The following is a 17,163-nucleotide window of genomic DNA, read 5'->3' on the forward strand; positions in this document are numbered from 1 at the left end:
GCCCTGTATGCAGATAAAATGGGAATTATATGTTTAAAGTTTTGGGAGCCTAAAATGTATATCTTTCTCTATACAAAGCATTTTTTCTATTTTTTTCTCCTGGAAATCCAGAATGTCAAATTCACAGAGTGTGATGGTGTTGTAGTCATCTTAAATCTCATTTCATCTAAGGTTTTCCAGGTATCTTCTTCAAATATCAGTTGTCCATCAAAAAAGAGTCTGCCTATTTTGATGATCTATGGTATTTTAAGAACAGTCATCTTAAATGTATATTAAGACTTTTCAATTCTTTTAGAAATACTGAACAGAAATGCCAAAGATCTTCTTTTCTTTTTTTCCTTTACAACATTGCAAAGTAAAAAGAAGACAACCATGCTCACACTGTCAGCAAATTAGTAGCACCTAGACGGTACAGAAATGATGTCACATGCAGAAAGCCCATGTTGGAGCCAGAAGTAACCCAGTTAGAGAGAATGGCTGCCTGCCCTCAGTGGCACAGAATGGTATCGTGCTCTAAGAAACTGGTTAATTTTTAAACATCGCTGGAAAATAGTTGTCAACCTACTGTCATTTGAGGAGATTAATTTCCTTCTGAAAAATTCTCCTGAGCTCAGTGTAGCACAGAGCATGCTGGTAACCCAAGCTTTTGTGTAGGAGTCCTGTCCCCACTGACTGCGGCATGAGGTCTCTGGCAACCTTCTGAGCCTTTTTAAATTTCTTTCCTCAAGTGTCAAATGTGATAATGTGATACCTAATGGTTGTTGTGAAGCTTAAGTGAAATAACAGCAAAATACCTGGCATAGAAAAGGGCTTAATAAATGTTAGCTTCGGTATAAAATGTGTCATCTTCTCTCATACCAGTTATTTAAAAAGCCTCATCCACCGAAGCGAGTCAGGAGTCGACTCAACGGAGACAATGCAGGGATCTTGGTCCCACCAGGATCTACCAGTGACAAGATCTTTTTTCATCATCTAGACAACTTGAGGCCTTCTCTAACACCTGTAAAAGGTAAAATGACAGGAAATAAGCTTTTGATTCATGATTCTGTGGGATTATTTAATAATCCTAGTTTAGCAATAATAAATTTGCTTCTCAACAATAGCATAATTTGTAATAAGTGCTAAATCACCAAATACTTGTTAGATTTTCCTTTTCCGTTTCTTCTTTTGGCCTATTGGATTTTGCATCAAAAAGAACCCAGCAAGTTTCTCCTCTCTGCTAGGATAGTGAAAACTCTAATATACCAAACCTTATAGTTCAACTTTATATTCTACATGTAGAAAAACTTCTCTGTCATCTTCATTTACCCATGTTCCACCAATTTAGATCAGTAAGAAAACTGTGTTTTTAATATGCCAGCTAAAAGCCTCTTTTATCTAATGTTATCTTAAGTTATCTTAAATTACTTTTCCAAGTAGATTTTTTTTTCCCTTGTGTTACCGAAAGTGGGGTCCAGCTGCTCACCTCTCAAAAGCCAATGAAGAGGCAAGGTTGGTGGAAAGGGAAGTTTGCTTTATTTTGGATGCCAGCAACTGCGGGGACCCGGGGGTGGGGGGACTCCTGTCCAAAGGCAACCCCCCAACCCCGGCACTGACAACCAGTGGGCAAGAGCTTTTGTAGATGGAGGGAGGGGGCTCCGTGCAGAAACAGCACAGTCACCCCTGACAGTCATCTTGAAATTGCTCGTGCAGTGGCCTGACCAGCATCATCTAGATTGTTTTAAGTACAGTTAATCAGTTCAGTTCCAGGGTTGGTTTGTTCCCGTTTCCTTGGGGCCAGTTCTCAGAATTTTGGCAGCTTATGTCATGGCTACAGTCTGGTCATCGTGTAGTTAACTTCTTCCACCTGGTGTGGGTTTCAGTATCTACAAGACAGCTCACAGGACACGGCTCAGAACATTATCTAGAGCCCTTGAGGAGGAACTAAAGGTCCTTGACTATGCTTAATGACTAGACTATTAATATTTGGTTTCCTTTGACTGTTTTCCTTTGTTTCTGCATTTTCTCACTTCTCTAATTAAACTTATTCTTTGGCTAAAGTTTTTCCACAGGCAGAGGCAAGTGGAGGACATGGGGGTGAGGGGGAAGGACCACAGGGCTCTGCTCCATTTCGCTTAGAATGAAAAACTGGTTTACAGAGTCTTGAAGTTGTCACTTAACTCCAAAAATTGGAGCATCAAAGTCTGGTTAATTGGATTGGCTACCAGCTCTCTGCCATTTGTCTCATTCCACAGACTCTGCCCCGTGCCAGCTCCAGCCACTGCCCAGAGATGGTTGTGGAGCACTGGTGTGGTCGGTCGGCAGAGTCCTCGGGCAGAGCCGGGCTTCTCGGGGAACGTCACGGCCTTCCTTCAAGAAGCCTCAGGCTGAGAGGTCCTGAAGGCCTAGGTTGGTTGACGGTCTGTACAGCATTCTGGGGAACATCCCACGTCACTCTGGCAGTCCTGGAGATCAAGAAGGCGGGCCTGATGGCTGGGAACCAAACCCAAGCAAGTGTCCAGAAACAGGCAGGCTGGAGACACCAGTCAGGGTCGATGTCCGCCCAGCAGGTCTGCGGAAGACTCAAAAGCCAAGCCCTACTTACTTCTAAGGTCGTTTTTTCTTAATGTAGGTGTCAAGATGCTTAGTTTGTATGAATATTTGAGATCCCTTTACCATCCCCTATGGGATAATGAAGTTAGTTTTCCCTGTCCTTGTTCTAATGTGTTGATTGTTTTTTATAGAACTCAAAGAGCCTGTGGGACAAATCGTCTGTACAGACAAAGGCATTCTTGCAGTAGAACAGAATAAGGTTCTCATCCCACCAACCTGGAACAAAACTTTTGCATGGGGCTACGCAGACCTCAGCTGCAGGCTGGGAACCTATGAGTCAGACAAGGTTTGCATTGTTTATTGGCTCACTCATTTAATCTTGCTCTTCCGTGGTCTGGATATCCTGCTTAATGGGGATGGGGAGAGCCCAGGCCAAGGGCTTCTCAGCTGTTCCTCCACAGCCCAGAGGAAAGGAGAGCTTCACTGCATCAGATCAGGATAAAGGAGCTAGTGGACAAGTCATGTTTCCTGCAGAAAAGCCTCTCTTGGAAGGTTGTGTACTAGGGGCTAGCAGTTTCCCCCCACTCAAAGAATTCCTCCAGGAGGTCCTAGCCAACCAGGTATTTAATATTTCTGCCAACCAGAAGAGCTTCCTTTTGAGTCACCATCCGGCCCACTAATCATTTCACTACTCTTAAATGGCTGGCAGAATACCTGCCCCCCTTCCCCCAAGAAGCAGCAGCTACTGTTTTGAGTCCCATAAGCATCTCTTGGAGAGGCAGCATGTAGTGACCCTTTGGTGCCCTCTGTTTGCCCTTGACAGTCCTCTCCTGAACGCACGAGGGGCATAGTCTGTGCAAGTCAGTAACAGTTGTATTTAGCCATGCTCTCATGAACAGCAGCACTCATGCTTTCCTTTTACATTCTGCCTGGCTCCAGCAGACGCATGCTTTCACCAGATCACCCCCTGCATCTCACAGAGCATCATACAATCTGAACGTCAGTTTCCCAGACTGGAGAAACTGGAGACCCCCATTCTGAGCAAAGTTCTTATTATGGTTTTTAACAGCAACTATAGTTAGGAGGCTGTAGGGAGGAGTTCAGAGTAGAGTTTCAGTAAAGTGTTGCTAAACTGAAGCCAGTCCAGCACATGCGCAGCTATTTGCCTGGGGGAGACCAATATAGAGGTTCTCCTTCGCTCGGTATGTCCGTTGTGTCCCAGGAGTTTGTAGTGCTTGATGGCATGCATGTCTCACATCTGTTCTATTTTACAGGTAGTGACAGTTTATGAATGTTTGTCAGAGTGGGCCCAGATTCTCTGTGCAATCTGCCCCAACCCCAAGCTGGTCATCACAGGTGGAACAAGCACGGTCGTGTGTGTGTGGGAGATGGGTGCCTCGAAAGAAAAGGCTAAGACCCTCACTCTCAAACAGGTAACAGGATGTGTAGAAGACGGACGTAGCCCATCCCAGCTGCCCACACTCTAGAGAAACTAGAAACTGTCCTTAATTCCAAGGTGATTTAGACATAAATGGACAAAACCAAACAATGTATGTTCTTTTGCTAGAAATGGGTCTTAAAAAAAGGAAATGAAATCAGAAGATAACTATTTCTGAAAATGATCCAAGCTGTCCTTTTTTAAAATCTGAAGTAAGTTGTCTTTAGGTAATTTTTATTTTAATATATTTAAGTAATATAAATGTTTCTCAGAAGCTTTATGTAGGTTAAATTTTTGCAAACCAAGTTATATTTGCTACTGATTCATAATAACTTCTTTTCTGGATGATTTTCATTCATCTAGACCATTAAGTCTTTGATTCTTTTGTTTTTCTGTTTCTTCATTTATCATAATGCTTAAGAACATGACAAACTCATGAATATATTCAGAAGAAACACTGATGATATTATTAACATGTATTTTTGGTCACATGTAGTGACTATTATAAATTTTTAATCAAAGCAAGAATCCTTTTATAATTAAGCTATCATCTTTTTTTTTTTTTTTTTAATTTATGGCTGTGTTGGGTCTTCACTTCTGTGCGAGGGCTTCCTCCAGTTGCAGCAAGCGGGGGCCACTCTTCATCGCGTTGCGCGGGCCTCTTCACTATCGCGGCCTCTCTTGTTGCAGAGCACAGGCTCCAGATGCGCAGGCTCAGTAGTTGTGGCCCACGAGCCTAGTTGCTCCACGGCATGTGGGATCCTCCCAGACCAGGGCTCGAACCCGTGTGCCCTGCATTGGCAGGCAGACTCTCAACCACTGCGCCACCAGGGAAGCCCCAAGCTATCATCTTTTAATATTTGATATGTGAATTTACCATAAAGGTTTCTATCTATTGATTGATTGATTGATTGATTGATTGGCTGTGTTGGGTCTTTGCCACTGCACTCAGGCTTTCTCTAGTTGCACTGAGCGGGGGCTACTCTTTGTTGCGGTGCGTGGGCCTTTCACTGCAGTGGCCCCTCTTGTCGTGTAGCACGGGCCCTAGGTGCGTGGGCCTCAGTAGTTGTGGTGCGAGGGCTCAGTAGTTGTGGCACGTGGGCTCAGTAGTTGTGGCATGTGGGCTCAGTAGTTGTGGCTCATGGGCTCTAGAGCGCAGGCTCAGTAGTTGTGGCACACGGGCTTCGCTGCTCTGCGGCATGTGGGATCTTCCCGGACCAGGGCCCGAACCTGTGTCCCCTGCACTGACAGGCGGATTCCCAACCACTGTGCCACCAGGGAAGCCCCAAGCTTTCTTTTTAATGGAGTTTATTACATCTAGGTGTTTTTTATGATACACATTTGAAAAGTAGTGTTAACAATATCAGCCATTCATTGAGCACCGGCCATGTTCAGGGCACTGTACTAGGGGTTTAAAAAACGTAAAAACAACAATCCTGAATTCTCCAAGGTCGTTATTAGCCCTATTTACACCTGAAAAAACCGCAGCTTACAGAGGTTAAGACACAGGTCCACGTCACACTTTGTGGTAAAGCCAGGATATAAATGCAGTTCTTCCTGACTCCAAAGCTATTTTAAAGCCCGGTTCAAACAAACAGTGGTGTTTTAAGTATCTGTGGAAAGAACTGAGCCCCTCGTACTTACACCAACAACCGTCTCTGTAGTCCAGAAGCTTCACTGGTTGCTGGGTCTAAAGGTGAGCCCGTAAGAGACACGGTCTCGACGTGAACAGGTAAAAGGCTGACACGCAGTTTGCTGATCCAAACGCTCCTGCTTCCAGTGTTTTCAGTTTAGAAAATGGACTTCGAAGCTAGTGTGCCTGTAGCCCCTCAGTAGAAAGTACTTCTTACTTAAAACAGCCTTCTGGCGTTTGCTAAGTATACAGTAAGGGTGTCTGCATCACCAAAATTTTAAGCCAGCTCATTAAGTAAATAGTAACTACTCAGGAATTCCTAACAGTAATCTGAATCTTTTCCTTCAAAATGTTTATTTTCCCACATTGCCATTTCCCTGGATCCTGTTTCTCTTCATATTCCAGCAAAAGAGAAAAGTTTTTATTCTAGTTTGAAGAAGGGGTCCCTCTCGGGCACAGGAGATGTCCAGGTGTCTCCAGTTCAGTAACAGACGCCCAGCAGACACATCAGGACTGCATTTTCCTGTATCTTTCTAGGACCACGTACTACACCCATGCACTAGGATTTTTAAAAATCCATCCAATCGTAGTTCCTTAGAATGGACTTAGAGAAGTTGATGGCACAAAAAAATAGATTCCGAGTTTAAATTCTGAATTTGGGGGCCATAATCGATACATCTCCACGTGGAAAAGGTATGAAGAAACCCCAGCTGGGTTGCAGTTGCCATCTCTCCTTCTAAGGTACTGGCCCGAGTCCAGGAGAGAAGTAATATAAAAATGGAGATTAGAGCCTCCAGAGTCCTCCAGACTTCTCTCTTCCCCCTGGTGGGATGAGGCAGGGACAGTGGCAAGAAGAGAATGAAGACCTTCCAGATACTGCTGTGCAAGGCGCCCCCTCCCAGCACGTGCGCCTGTCAGCTCCCAGTGCGTCCGGCCCTCCTGGAGTCCCGTGCAGAGCATTGCCACTGTGGTCAGCTGGTTTTGTCTGTTCTCCTTTTAGGCCTTACTTGGCCACACTGATACTGTCACCTGTGCCACCGCCTCGTTAGCCTATCACATCATCGTCAGCGGGTCCCGTGACCGAACCTGCATCATTTGGGATCTGAACAAGCTGTCGTTCCTAACCCAGCTCCGAGGCCATCGGGCTCCCGTGTCTGCTCTCTGTATCAATGAATTAACAGTAAGTAGTAAATTGGCCACTTGGTTTCTATGTAGGAAGACAAATAGCTCTGGCCTACATAAATAAAAAATGGCTCTAAGTGTTTTCTAAGTTGATAGGCATGCATTTTATAAAAGCCACTTGTTTCAGATGTTGTTTGCAAAAGCGAATGGACATTAAAGTTTGTAACCCAGACAGCAGTTTTGTCTTAAAATCCAGTCACTGCAGCATACTTTAAAGGGCAAGATTTGGTGCAAAATAAAATATTCTAGAATACGCTTTTTTTAAAAGCAAGGAATTTGTGGGATTTGTTAAAATTGTTGAAGTTTTATGAAGTATACTCAAAGTATTTATTATATAAAGTGGAAAGAGTAACATTTGGGTACCCAAACAAGAGAAAAATTCTCGTAAAACTGTTTTCTAAACAGATTCCAAAGTTATCAAAGAAATTATCTTTTCTCAAAAATACAATGAATCAGAAGAAAATAAGTGCACCGGCGTAGAAGCCCCCCATGCAGACTGAGCAGGGAGGGGAGGATAGTCATTGCCGAGTCGTATTGGTAAACAGGGGACGCCAACGGTAGGTTTTGAGAGACTGAGGTCTCTGTGTCCAAGGGACAGATGATCCCATAGGCAGATCAGTCCTGCAGATCAGCCAGCACCCCCGCAGCCTCATCACTTCTTAGCTCTAAACATCCATTCCCACTCTTCCCCTCAGCCCTGCCCGGGATCATCCTACGTGGCGCAGAGTAGTTCTAGCCATGTCGTACCATCACCCACAGGCAGCTTTCCTTTTGAGGGAGGCTACATCTTTAATTTCTGCCAGAAGGTGCTAAGTACTATGCTTTTAGTCAGATACCTTGTAGCCACTCAAAGGAAAAGGGAAGTTACTCGGTTCTAGTTAATGGCACTTGGAATGTCTCATAATAATAAGGGTAATCAGAGTTGGGAATGAGTGGGAGCGTGTGGGGATAAAAGAGTCAAATTTGCTTTTGGTATATTTGAAAGGCTTAAAATGTCTTTAGAACAGCACCTTGGGCTGGTCCTACAAGCGCTCTAAGAGGTTTATGGAAATGTCAGCGCAACAGAGCCACTCTGACCCCCGCTGTGTTGCTCTGAGTCAAGTGCCTAATTGCACTATTTCAAGCACTCTGTTTTGGGGTTGTTCTTCACTCAAATGCTGACAATTTTCTTTATAGTTAGTTGTTATTTGAGCCAGCATACACCCATTGGATTGCAGTAGTTGCTGCGGACACTACGGGTGTGTTTGATTTTTCCCTTTTAAGATGCTTCTGTAATCTCTTCATAACTCATGAAAAGATTTCTATTTGTTATGTTTTTTCAGCCATTGTCAAGCCTACTTTACTTCATTCTACACTTTGGGCGTAAGCTACATTGCAGCTGCCCTTGGTTCTTCTTCTTACTCTCAGCCCTCATAACCACAGGGTTTGCTCTAATGGAGGCACCCTGGAGTAATTGCAGAAGGTCTTGCATGGGGCAGCGTGGAGTGGCTCTCCCCCGTCTCCTGCAGAGACTGAGGCCATTAGTTAAAACTCAGCTGCTGACACGCATTGTCAGAGGTGGTTCAGGGGCTGATACAGAGGTAGACGCAGCAGTGCTTTGCTAAGTATTATTTTTGTTTGGGTTTTGGTTTGGTTCTTGCCACCTTGGTAGACTAAGAGCAGAGGGAGGAAGGGGGCAGGGCAGGGGGGGGGAGAAAACAGTAGCAAGACCAGCACAGACAGTGGTTTGGAAAAGCCCCAGGCCGCCTTATCATGCCACCCCTGCCTCCCCTTTACCTTCTTTCTTGCGTTAGTACTGCTGTTCAGTTTCTACCTTCCCTCTGCTTTTGATGACCATCTGCCAGTTTCTGTAGGTTCTCATGTGCCTACTGCCTGTACTGAAACTCACCAAATCATTTCTGAAGTCACTACCTAGCATCAAGCCAGTCAGGCTGTCTCAGGGGTAAGGGAGGCCGCATGAGATGGTGAATAAGCTTTGGGATGTCTAAAGGGTCCACCACACTAACTGACACAGAGTAGATGCTTCAGGAAGTGTCTTATTTCCTTTAACAGTAGTGGATTGTATTCTCACCAGGTTGTATTCCCCCCAGCCTGGCAGAATTTGAAGGAAAAGGTTAGTTTTTTCCCATCTTTAGAACTCATGAAAACCTGAGTTATCAGCTCAGAGAGTCTTAGGGTTTATTCAGTTTGCCAAGAAATGACCTATATCCTAGTTTTCTTCTTTTTTTCCTCATTCCCCCACTCTTATTGTGAATAACAAATTTTAGGGTGTTACAATGTTACCAGGATTTCATCTTTGCACTAATTGGAGAGAGTTACAGCTGTACGTGGACTGACAGATTTCTCTTCTACCCTATGGTTTCGGTGATTTGGCTCATTTGATAAAACTAAGTGGATTCCTACCTCTCAGTGGAAGGTATAGATAGATTTTGTAAATAGCGGGAGGAAAAAGAGCAGTTCATCACCCCTCAGGTTACTGACAGCTTTGACTTGGAATGAAGGGGGCTCAGCACCGCGCGGGGGCATAGGCTGGGAGCGCGGAAGGGCTCCCGCCCCGTCTCCACGCGCGACCACCTTGGCCGCAGCCTCCACGCGGCCCCAGGTCCTGAAGGAGGCCGCTGTTTGGGGAATTTTTTTTAAGTCGGCAAGCACTGGATTCCAGGCTACCTCGGAAATTCCCCAGTCACTAGTCAGAGGACTGAGAGGGTTCCAAAGAGCGAAGCCAAGGATTCCGTTTGCTTCTGAAATGAGAACGTCATCTGGAGTGAGTGAAGTTTCTCTTCACCTTCTCAGGGGGACATTGTGTCCTGCGCCGGCACGTACATCCACGTGTGGAGCATCAATGGGAACCCCGTCGTGAGTGTGAACACATTCACAGGCAGGAGCCAGCAGATCATCTGCTGCTGCGTGTCGGAGATGAACGAGTGGGACACACAGAATGTCATAGTCACAGGCCACTCAGACGGTGTGGTCCGGGTAAGTCGGCTGTGAGGAAACGCATTAGGGTATTTGCTGCCGTGGTTCACCTGAAACTTCTGAAGCTGTCCACAGTTGAGGGACACCTGGAGGTTGTCGTATTGTTCAGCAGACTCTCACTCAGATGCAAACAAACCTTGGCCGTGGGGTTATCAGACGCGGAGAACATCTGTGACTCGGCTTCTCTTCTTCCCATTAGGTGGATCTATTAGTGCTGCTAGCCACTTGACAGCTTGACACAAGCAGATCACTTAAACACGATTTCCATGTCACGTCGGGATTGCTAAAAATGTCAGTTGCATAAGTATTGCCTTTTCAGCTTGTCAAACGGCTTCTTAGGGAAAACGGGGACTGTGTCTCCTCTGCAGAGAATCACTGAGCTGGAAGATGCTTCCAGGGGCCTCAGGTCATCCATTCATTCCCTGTCTAGGATCCACAGAGTATTTACCTTTGTAGTCTGTTCTAATATTTGGGTTTTTCTCTCAGGAGATTTTTCTTTGTGTCTTTCTTCATTAATTGCACTCTATAAAAGCAGAGAGCAGCTGGCCGCTGCCCTCGTAATCTCAGTCACATGCTGAGCAACGATGAGGCCATCGGCCAGTCCCACGCCACACCCTGCACCTCAGACAGCAGGCACACCCTAAAGCCGGCTGTCTGCAGAGCAGCATTCCACGTTAACCCATCTGTGGGGCATCGTGAAGAGCTCCGTAGCCAAATATGTCTGGGAATCCTGCTTCCTGTATGCCTTCTTGGAGATCTAGAGTATATATTAGTATATGCAGGGTTCTCGGGGGGTTTTGTAAGAACCAAAGACGTGTACTTAGTTGAACTATGTTTTTGAAATCTCTTTGACCCCAGTCCTTTTCCGTCGACCGTGAAACACCCACTCATATCTCGTGGAACACGGTTTGGGGAGAACTGTTTATTTGTAAGCAGTCCCTGCCACATTTTTCAAGATAACAGGGATATTAACTATACACAATGATAGGAATTAAGTTATCTGTTTAACCCTGCGAGCCAATCTTCATCCAGTAACTGGTAAATTGTTTCTGTAATCAGTTCAACTGTTTTTCATTTCCATACTTACTTAAATTCAGTTTTGGAGAATGGAGTTTTTGCAAGTTCCTGAAACACCAGCTCCTGAGACTGTTGAAGTCCTAGAAATGCAGGAAGACTGTCCAGAAGCACAAATAGGTATTTAATACTTTCTAAAAAGTTTTTCAATAGTTTTCATGTTTCTTTTTTTTTTAAGTCATTATGCGTAAACTTACATCAACCGAGATAAGCAAGAGCCTGACGTTGGGCGTTGCTGTCAGAAGCAGGATCACTGCCTAGCGTGTAAGGCAGCTGGGCCGGCATGCACAGTTCTGTCTGGTTCACCAGGCAGCACCCCTGTGGTCGTGTCTTTGTGGTCGGCTCCCACATCCCATAATAAATAACAGTTACAAGCTTCCTGGAATACCAGAGGCTTGGGCTTTCGGTTCTGAAAAATACAAAGCAGATCCAGAGGGCGCAGTGTTGGATGGGTCAGAGGGCCACACCTCAGTCGCACATCTGTCTCACCCTTCACTTGAACAGCTCCCTGTGAGTGACAGGGCAGCATCGTGTTTGTAAACTATTCACAGAGGCAGACCAGGGTCCACGCCCTGGACCTGCTCAAGAAGAACATTCATCAAACAGAAGCTTGGTGATCTGTATTCTGCTATCTGCTATTTGTGAAGCACTTTAAAATTTTCCAGTGAAATAATAGAGATAGGTTATATTTATGCAGAATGTTTGGAAACAGTGCCAGAGAATCAGGCTAAGATGTGCTTTGGGTTACTGAATCTCCAGAGAAGTTACCCCTCATCAATTTAGAACAGTTGGTGCAAGACACTTCATAGAAAGGAACAGGGTTTTTTAAGCTCAACCTCTAAATCGTCTCTCCATGGTTACTTTTTATACACTGAGAATTCAGCGTGAGTTTGACGATGTGAGGGAGTTGTTAAGGAAAAAGGCTTATTATCAGAGAGACACAAATCCCCTGTCCTTGTAAGCTGAAGGTAGTCTTTACTTTCTTTGCCAGAACGGGTGGACAGAACATTTTAAAGATTGTATTACTTTAATGCATGTAAATTTCCATAGTCAAATGTAGCTCCACTGAGGAAGTCATCTGGGCATTTGGGGACCTAAAAATTCAGTTCAATTCAGTTAGTATTTGGGGGTTAATAACTATTGTGTGTCGGACATTGGATTGTGTGGTCCAGTGAGAGGTGGGTCCCTTCCCTTCCTTTTAACAAAGTGTGTAAGTGGATAACAGCGAAAGATGAATAAGAGAGATAGAAGAAGGGGTTGGATCTGGGGAGGAGAGACATTTGTATGTCTTCGTCTTCCTTATGTTTCATACTGTGGACAAAGTTTGGCAGAAGCGGCAGAGGGAGAGAGCAGCCCACAGGAAGGATTGACTTGGGACAGTGTCGAAGTGGTGGGACTTGAGGGCAGTGGCCTGAGTGAAAGGGAAGATAAGCTAGTGGTTCTCTGGAAATCAAAGCTGCTTCAAAGACTGCTGTTTGAAGACTTTCATGATCATAAGCCAAGTTAAGTATCTGTCTTGCTAAAAAATATTTGTAGTGGGCTGGTGCTTGCTCACTCGTTCTTGCTCTCCTTTTTTCCTGTTACATATATTTATTTCCCATAAATTTTCCCTGCAGTAGACTTTATTGCAAGGGAGTTGAGATGAAGAAATGCACAGTAACAATGGAAAGAGGAGGAAGAACAAAGCTCTAAATTAAAGCTTTCATCCACAGTTCGGTCATCTGTGTTGGCATTGATATTGACTGCTATATGGAAGGCACTGTGCCTGGGACCCCTTCTCTCCAGCTGACCACTGTGTTGTAGAAAGAGTGACGGAAAGTAATAGTGTGGGGTGAGAATTTTAAATAGGTGAGAGCCATACAGCTGTTAAGGAGTCCAGGAGAGAGAGTTACTTTCTGTTGCAGGAACCAGGTGAGATTTTAGAGAAAGAAGCATTTAAGCTATGCTTTGGAAGATAGGTAACATCGGAACACGCAGAGATTGGGAAGGTGAGTCTAGGTAGGGCCAACCCGAGTGCGCAAAATTAGCTCTACGGAGGAGCAGCCAGCCTGCGTGGAGAGCAGAGTTGGCACCACCCAGCTGAACTGAGGCAGGAATGTGAGGCAGGTAGCGAGAATCCACAAAGGCAGGTTTGGGCCAGGTTGTGAAAGAATGAATGCCAAGCTAAGGATTTTGGCCAAAAGCATTCTGTGAACTCTACCGAAATTCCACCGTTTTGATATCTGTACCTAGCTGGAAGTTCTGGCAATTTATTTTCTCTGACTGTAATATTGAGCTTAAGATAGTATGTCTCTTGTGTCTTAACTAGTAGAGGAAAAATACCAGCGGGACAAAGCTGGATCTCGCTCTAATGTGTGTGTGTTCTCTGATTCTCCCACCGCAACACCCAGGGCCAGAAGCCCAGGACGAGGACAGCAGCGACTCCGAAGCAGAGGAGCAGAGCGTCAGCCAGGACCCCGGGGACACTCCCAGCCAGCCCAGCAGCACCAGCCACAGGCCCCGGGCGGCCTCCTGCCGAGCCACAGCCACCTGGTGTAACGACAGTGGCTCCGATGACTCCCGGCGCTGGTCCGACCAGCTCAGCCTCGACGAGAAAGACGGCTTCGTATTTGTGAACTATTCAGAGGGCCAGACCAGACCTCACCTGCAGGCTCCCCTTAATCACCCCCACCCCAATCCCGCTGAAGCGCGGAATTTCAGCAGATTGAAGCCCGGTAACTTGAAGTCTGGTGTCTGTTTCTCGCCTCTCGTGGGTGGCGCGAGGGTTGGTGGACGGAGGCAGTGGGCTGTAGCTCTCCCTTGCCCCAGCCCTGTGACCGAGACCCCCCAACAAAGAGGGCCTCAAGTTTCTTCTTGTGTAAGGCAGACTTAAAGGCCCTTGGGCATTCTCTCCTACCATGGTGTTTGCAATACGTTGGGCATTTTTTAAAGAAAAACACCTCAAACCAAAGCTTCATTCATCCACAGATTATGAAAGCCTTTGAAAATGGGCAAGCTGTTGATTACAGACAATAAAATTGTATTCACGGGTATCTTCGCCTATGATAGAGTTGGGGCAGCGTCCTCAACCGGAGAAATTGTGTCGTCTTGTACTGAGGATTTCCCCTTCTCCGTGTGTGTCTTTGTGAAGGCCTGACCTGGTCCATGGTCAGTGTCAAGCCAGACTGCTGTGCCTCTAACTGAGGCAGCAGCTGCCGAGAACAGAGAGGCTGCCGGAGCTGTGTTGCGGCACCCTGACGTGTTGAGGGCAGCGGGTTAGGGTGCACCTACCAAACGCTGGCTCCCCTCACTTTCTCAGTCACACGTCGCACTTTTCCACCCCAGGGTACCGGTGGGAACGGCAGCTGGTGTTCAGGAGTAAGCTGACGATGCACACGGCCTTCGACCGGAAGGACAACGCGCACCCGGCCGAGATCACTGCCCTGGGCGTCTCCAAGTAAGTGTCCAGGCTCTTCCGGCCACTCTTCCCCACGGGGCCGTCGGCTCAGCCTGGGCGCACACACTCAGGCAGTCTCTGGGAGCACAGGTTTCATCTGCATCATCGTGTGTGGCTCCAACAGACGAATCAGAAGAAGAAACCTGCCGGTGTGTGGATTTCACTTCCGAATTTCGAAAACCAAAAAGCTTTGCCTTCAGGAAAAAGGTAAAACAAAAACGAAAACTTTACCTTCTGTGTTCTTCAAAGGTACGGCACGGTTCGATTCCAGGGGAGCTGAAACGGAAGCGTACGTTCCGGCTCAGTCCCATTTTTGTCTCTTTGCACGCACGACCCCCTCCCCAGCGCACACGCCCCTGGGAACCGGCGTCACCGGAAGCTCTCGGGCCGCATGGCGGTGCCGGGGCCGAGGCCTTCCATGTGGTGACTCTGCGTCGTGTCTCCTGCAGGGACCACAGTAGGATCCTCGTGGGCGATAGTCGAGGCCGGGTTTTCAGCTGGTCTGTGAGTGACCAGCCGGGCCGCTCCGCCGCTGACCACTGGGTGAAGGACGAAGGAGGGGACAGCTGTTCGGGCTGCTCCGTGCGGTTTTCTCTCACGGAAAGACGGCACCATTGCAGGAACTGCGGTCAGCTCTTCTGCCAGAAGTAAGATGAGATACAAGCTTCCTGAGTGTCTGTGGGTTAAGCTCTGAGGATGTGCGTTATGCCCGGCACTTAGGTCCCGAATTGCCGCGGGCTCCCCGCTCCAGTGCGCTGTGTCTGTCTAAACCAGCCTTCACGTCCTCCTTGTTCTTTTTTATTGCCATTGTGAAGTATTTGTCACATTGGAAAATACAGAGGTAATCATCACAAACACATGGCCACCCGTGACTCAGGCTGGGAAGGTGCTAACATTTGATCACATTTGCATATAAAACAGTACAGATTCATTTTAAGTCCTCTCTTCACCCTCACCCATCACACCCTCTTCTCCATGTGTTTTTACTTTGAGTGCATACGTTGTGTTCGTAGATAACACTATATTACTGTTTATTGTGTTTTCAGTTTTACATAAATATAGCATCCTGTCTGTACCCCTCCGTAACTTGTTATTTTTCTTTTTACTCAACATTGTTTTTGAAATTCATTCACATAAGTAACTATTATTCTAATAATTTCATCTTAACTGCTGTCATTTTTTTTTTGTATGAATATATCAGTATTTATCTCCTTCCCTTTTGATGGACTGTTAAGGGATTTTCTTTCATTTTATCAGCACTTCAAACAGTGCTGCAATGCACACCCGTATAAATGCTCTCTTAATACACAAGCTAGAATTTCTCTAGAGGAGATAACCTCAGAATGGACTTGAAGATGGTAGACATACTCGTGAGCTTAACTAGATATTCAAAATACTCTCCAGAACAGTCGTGCTAGTTTACTCCACCGCCGGCAGTATATGCAGGTTCTCCCAGTTCTTACTCACACCTGGTATTGCCAAACTTTTCCACTTTTGCCAATCTGATAGCCAGTATTACTTTGTTGTTTTAACTTGCAGTGCTTCTGAGGTTGAACATCTTTTCATATGCTTATTGCCACTTTGAGTTTCCTCTTGGGTAACTTGGCCCATTTTCCTTTTGCGTTTGCTCTTCGATTTTTTTCCCCCTACTTGAGGAGTTGTTTTATGTATTCTGGGCTCTAATCCTTTGTCTTTCATATGCCTTGCAGATATCTTCTGCCAGTCTGTGGCTTGTGTTTCAACTTCATGTATGTTTTTTCTGTCACACAAGTTTTTAATTTTGATGTAGTAGTATGTATTGCTTTTTATGACTTCTGCTGTTTTTTGGTCTTAAAAAAATCTTTCCCTATCCTGTGGTCATAAAGATAGCCTTATTTATTTTCTTTTAAAAGTTTCAAAGTTTTGTTTTTCTTTTTTTTTTTTTTTTGCTAATATATGCGAAGCACCTGGTATTTATTTTTTTATTTTTATTATTATTTTTTAAATTTATTCTTGGCTACATTGGGTCTTCGTTGCTGTGCACGGGCTTTCTGTAGTTGTGGCGAGCAGGGGCTACTCTTTGTTGCAGTTCGCCGGCTTCAAATTGCGGTGGCTTCTTTTGTCGCGGAGCACCTGCTCTTGGCACGCGGGCTTCAGTAGTTGTGGCTCGCGGGCTCTAGAGCGCAGGCTCAGTAGTTGTGGCGCACTGGCTTAGTTGCCCTGCAGCGTGTGGGATCTTCCCGGACCAGGGCTCAAAACCCGTGTCCCCTGCATTGGCAGGCAGATTCTTAACCACTGTGCCACCAGGGAAGTCCTCAAAGTTTTGTTTTTCATGTTGAGGTCTTTAGGTCCAAATCCATTTGGAATTTATTTGAGAGTATGACATGGGGTGGGGATCACTTATATTTCCCCAGTATGAAGACTCAGCTGTCCCATCACCATTGATTTGGATGCCATGTCTTTTATACCCTGGGGTCCCACATATGCATGTACAGTCCTTTCCATGGCAGACAACAGAAAAGATCCCATGGGCAGTACCCTCTAATGCTTATATTGCCTTACTAGAGGGATGCTTTCACAGAAAACGCAAATTGTATCATTGCTTCTGAGTTAGTTATTGAGGGGCATTGGCTTATTGGAAAGGGGGTGGCCTTGGGTTTACACTGACAAATGCTCCCTGGGCTGCTGTCCATTGTGCCATCTCAGGCACGTTACTAACCCCTCTGAGCTTCAGTTTCTTCATCTGTAAGATGTGAATAATTACACCTGCTCAACAGAGGTGTTGAGAGAATTAAATGAAATCGTGTATGAGTTTTGTAAAGCACCAGGTGCAAAGTCTGGTAATATAGGTGTTCAGTAAGAAGTGTTATTATAATTATTAACTTTTTTCAGACTAATGTCTTCCTTTTCTCC

At 45.7% G+C, this 17,163-nt stretch overlaps 1 protein-coding gene across 6 annotated transcripts in view; it reads left to right on the forward strand.

Annotated features, from left to right (window-relative positions):
• Positions 1-17,163, forward strand: part of WDFY3 (WD repeat and FYVE domain containing 3) — a 272,029-nt gene that overhangs the window by 249,999 nt on the left and 4,867 nt on the right. For all 6 annotated transcript variants that reach the window (XM_068542705.1, XM_068542706.1, XM_068542707.1 and 3 more), the window contains 9 exons: positions 862-1,009; positions 2,724-2,878; positions 3,807-3,965; positions 6,604-6,783; positions 9,579-9,761; positions 10,859-10,955; positions 13,226-13,549; positions 14,160-14,271; positions 14,721-14,918. In XM_068542705.1, coding sequence (XP_068398806.1) covers positions 862-1,009; positions 2,724-2,878; positions 3,807-3,965; positions 6,604-6,783; positions 9,579-9,761; positions 10,859-10,955; positions 13,226-13,549; positions 14,160-14,271; positions 14,721-14,918 — 1,556 coding nt within the window. The remainder of the gene's footprint in view (positions 1-861; positions 1,010-2,723; positions 2,879-3,806; positions 3,966-6,603; positions 6,784-9,578; positions 9,762-10,858; positions 10,956-13,225; positions 13,550-14,159; positions 14,272-14,720; positions 14,919-17,163) is intronic.

Source organism: Eschrichtius robustus, chromosome 4 (genome assembly GCF_028021215.1).
Source record: "Eschrichtius robustus isolate mEscRob2 chromosome 4, mEscRob2.pri, whole genome shotgun sequence".
In the NCBI taxonomy this organism is placed as follows: domain Eukaryota; kingdom Metazoa; phylum Chordata; class Mammalia; order Artiodactyla; family Eschrichtiidae; genus Eschrichtius; species Eschrichtius robustus.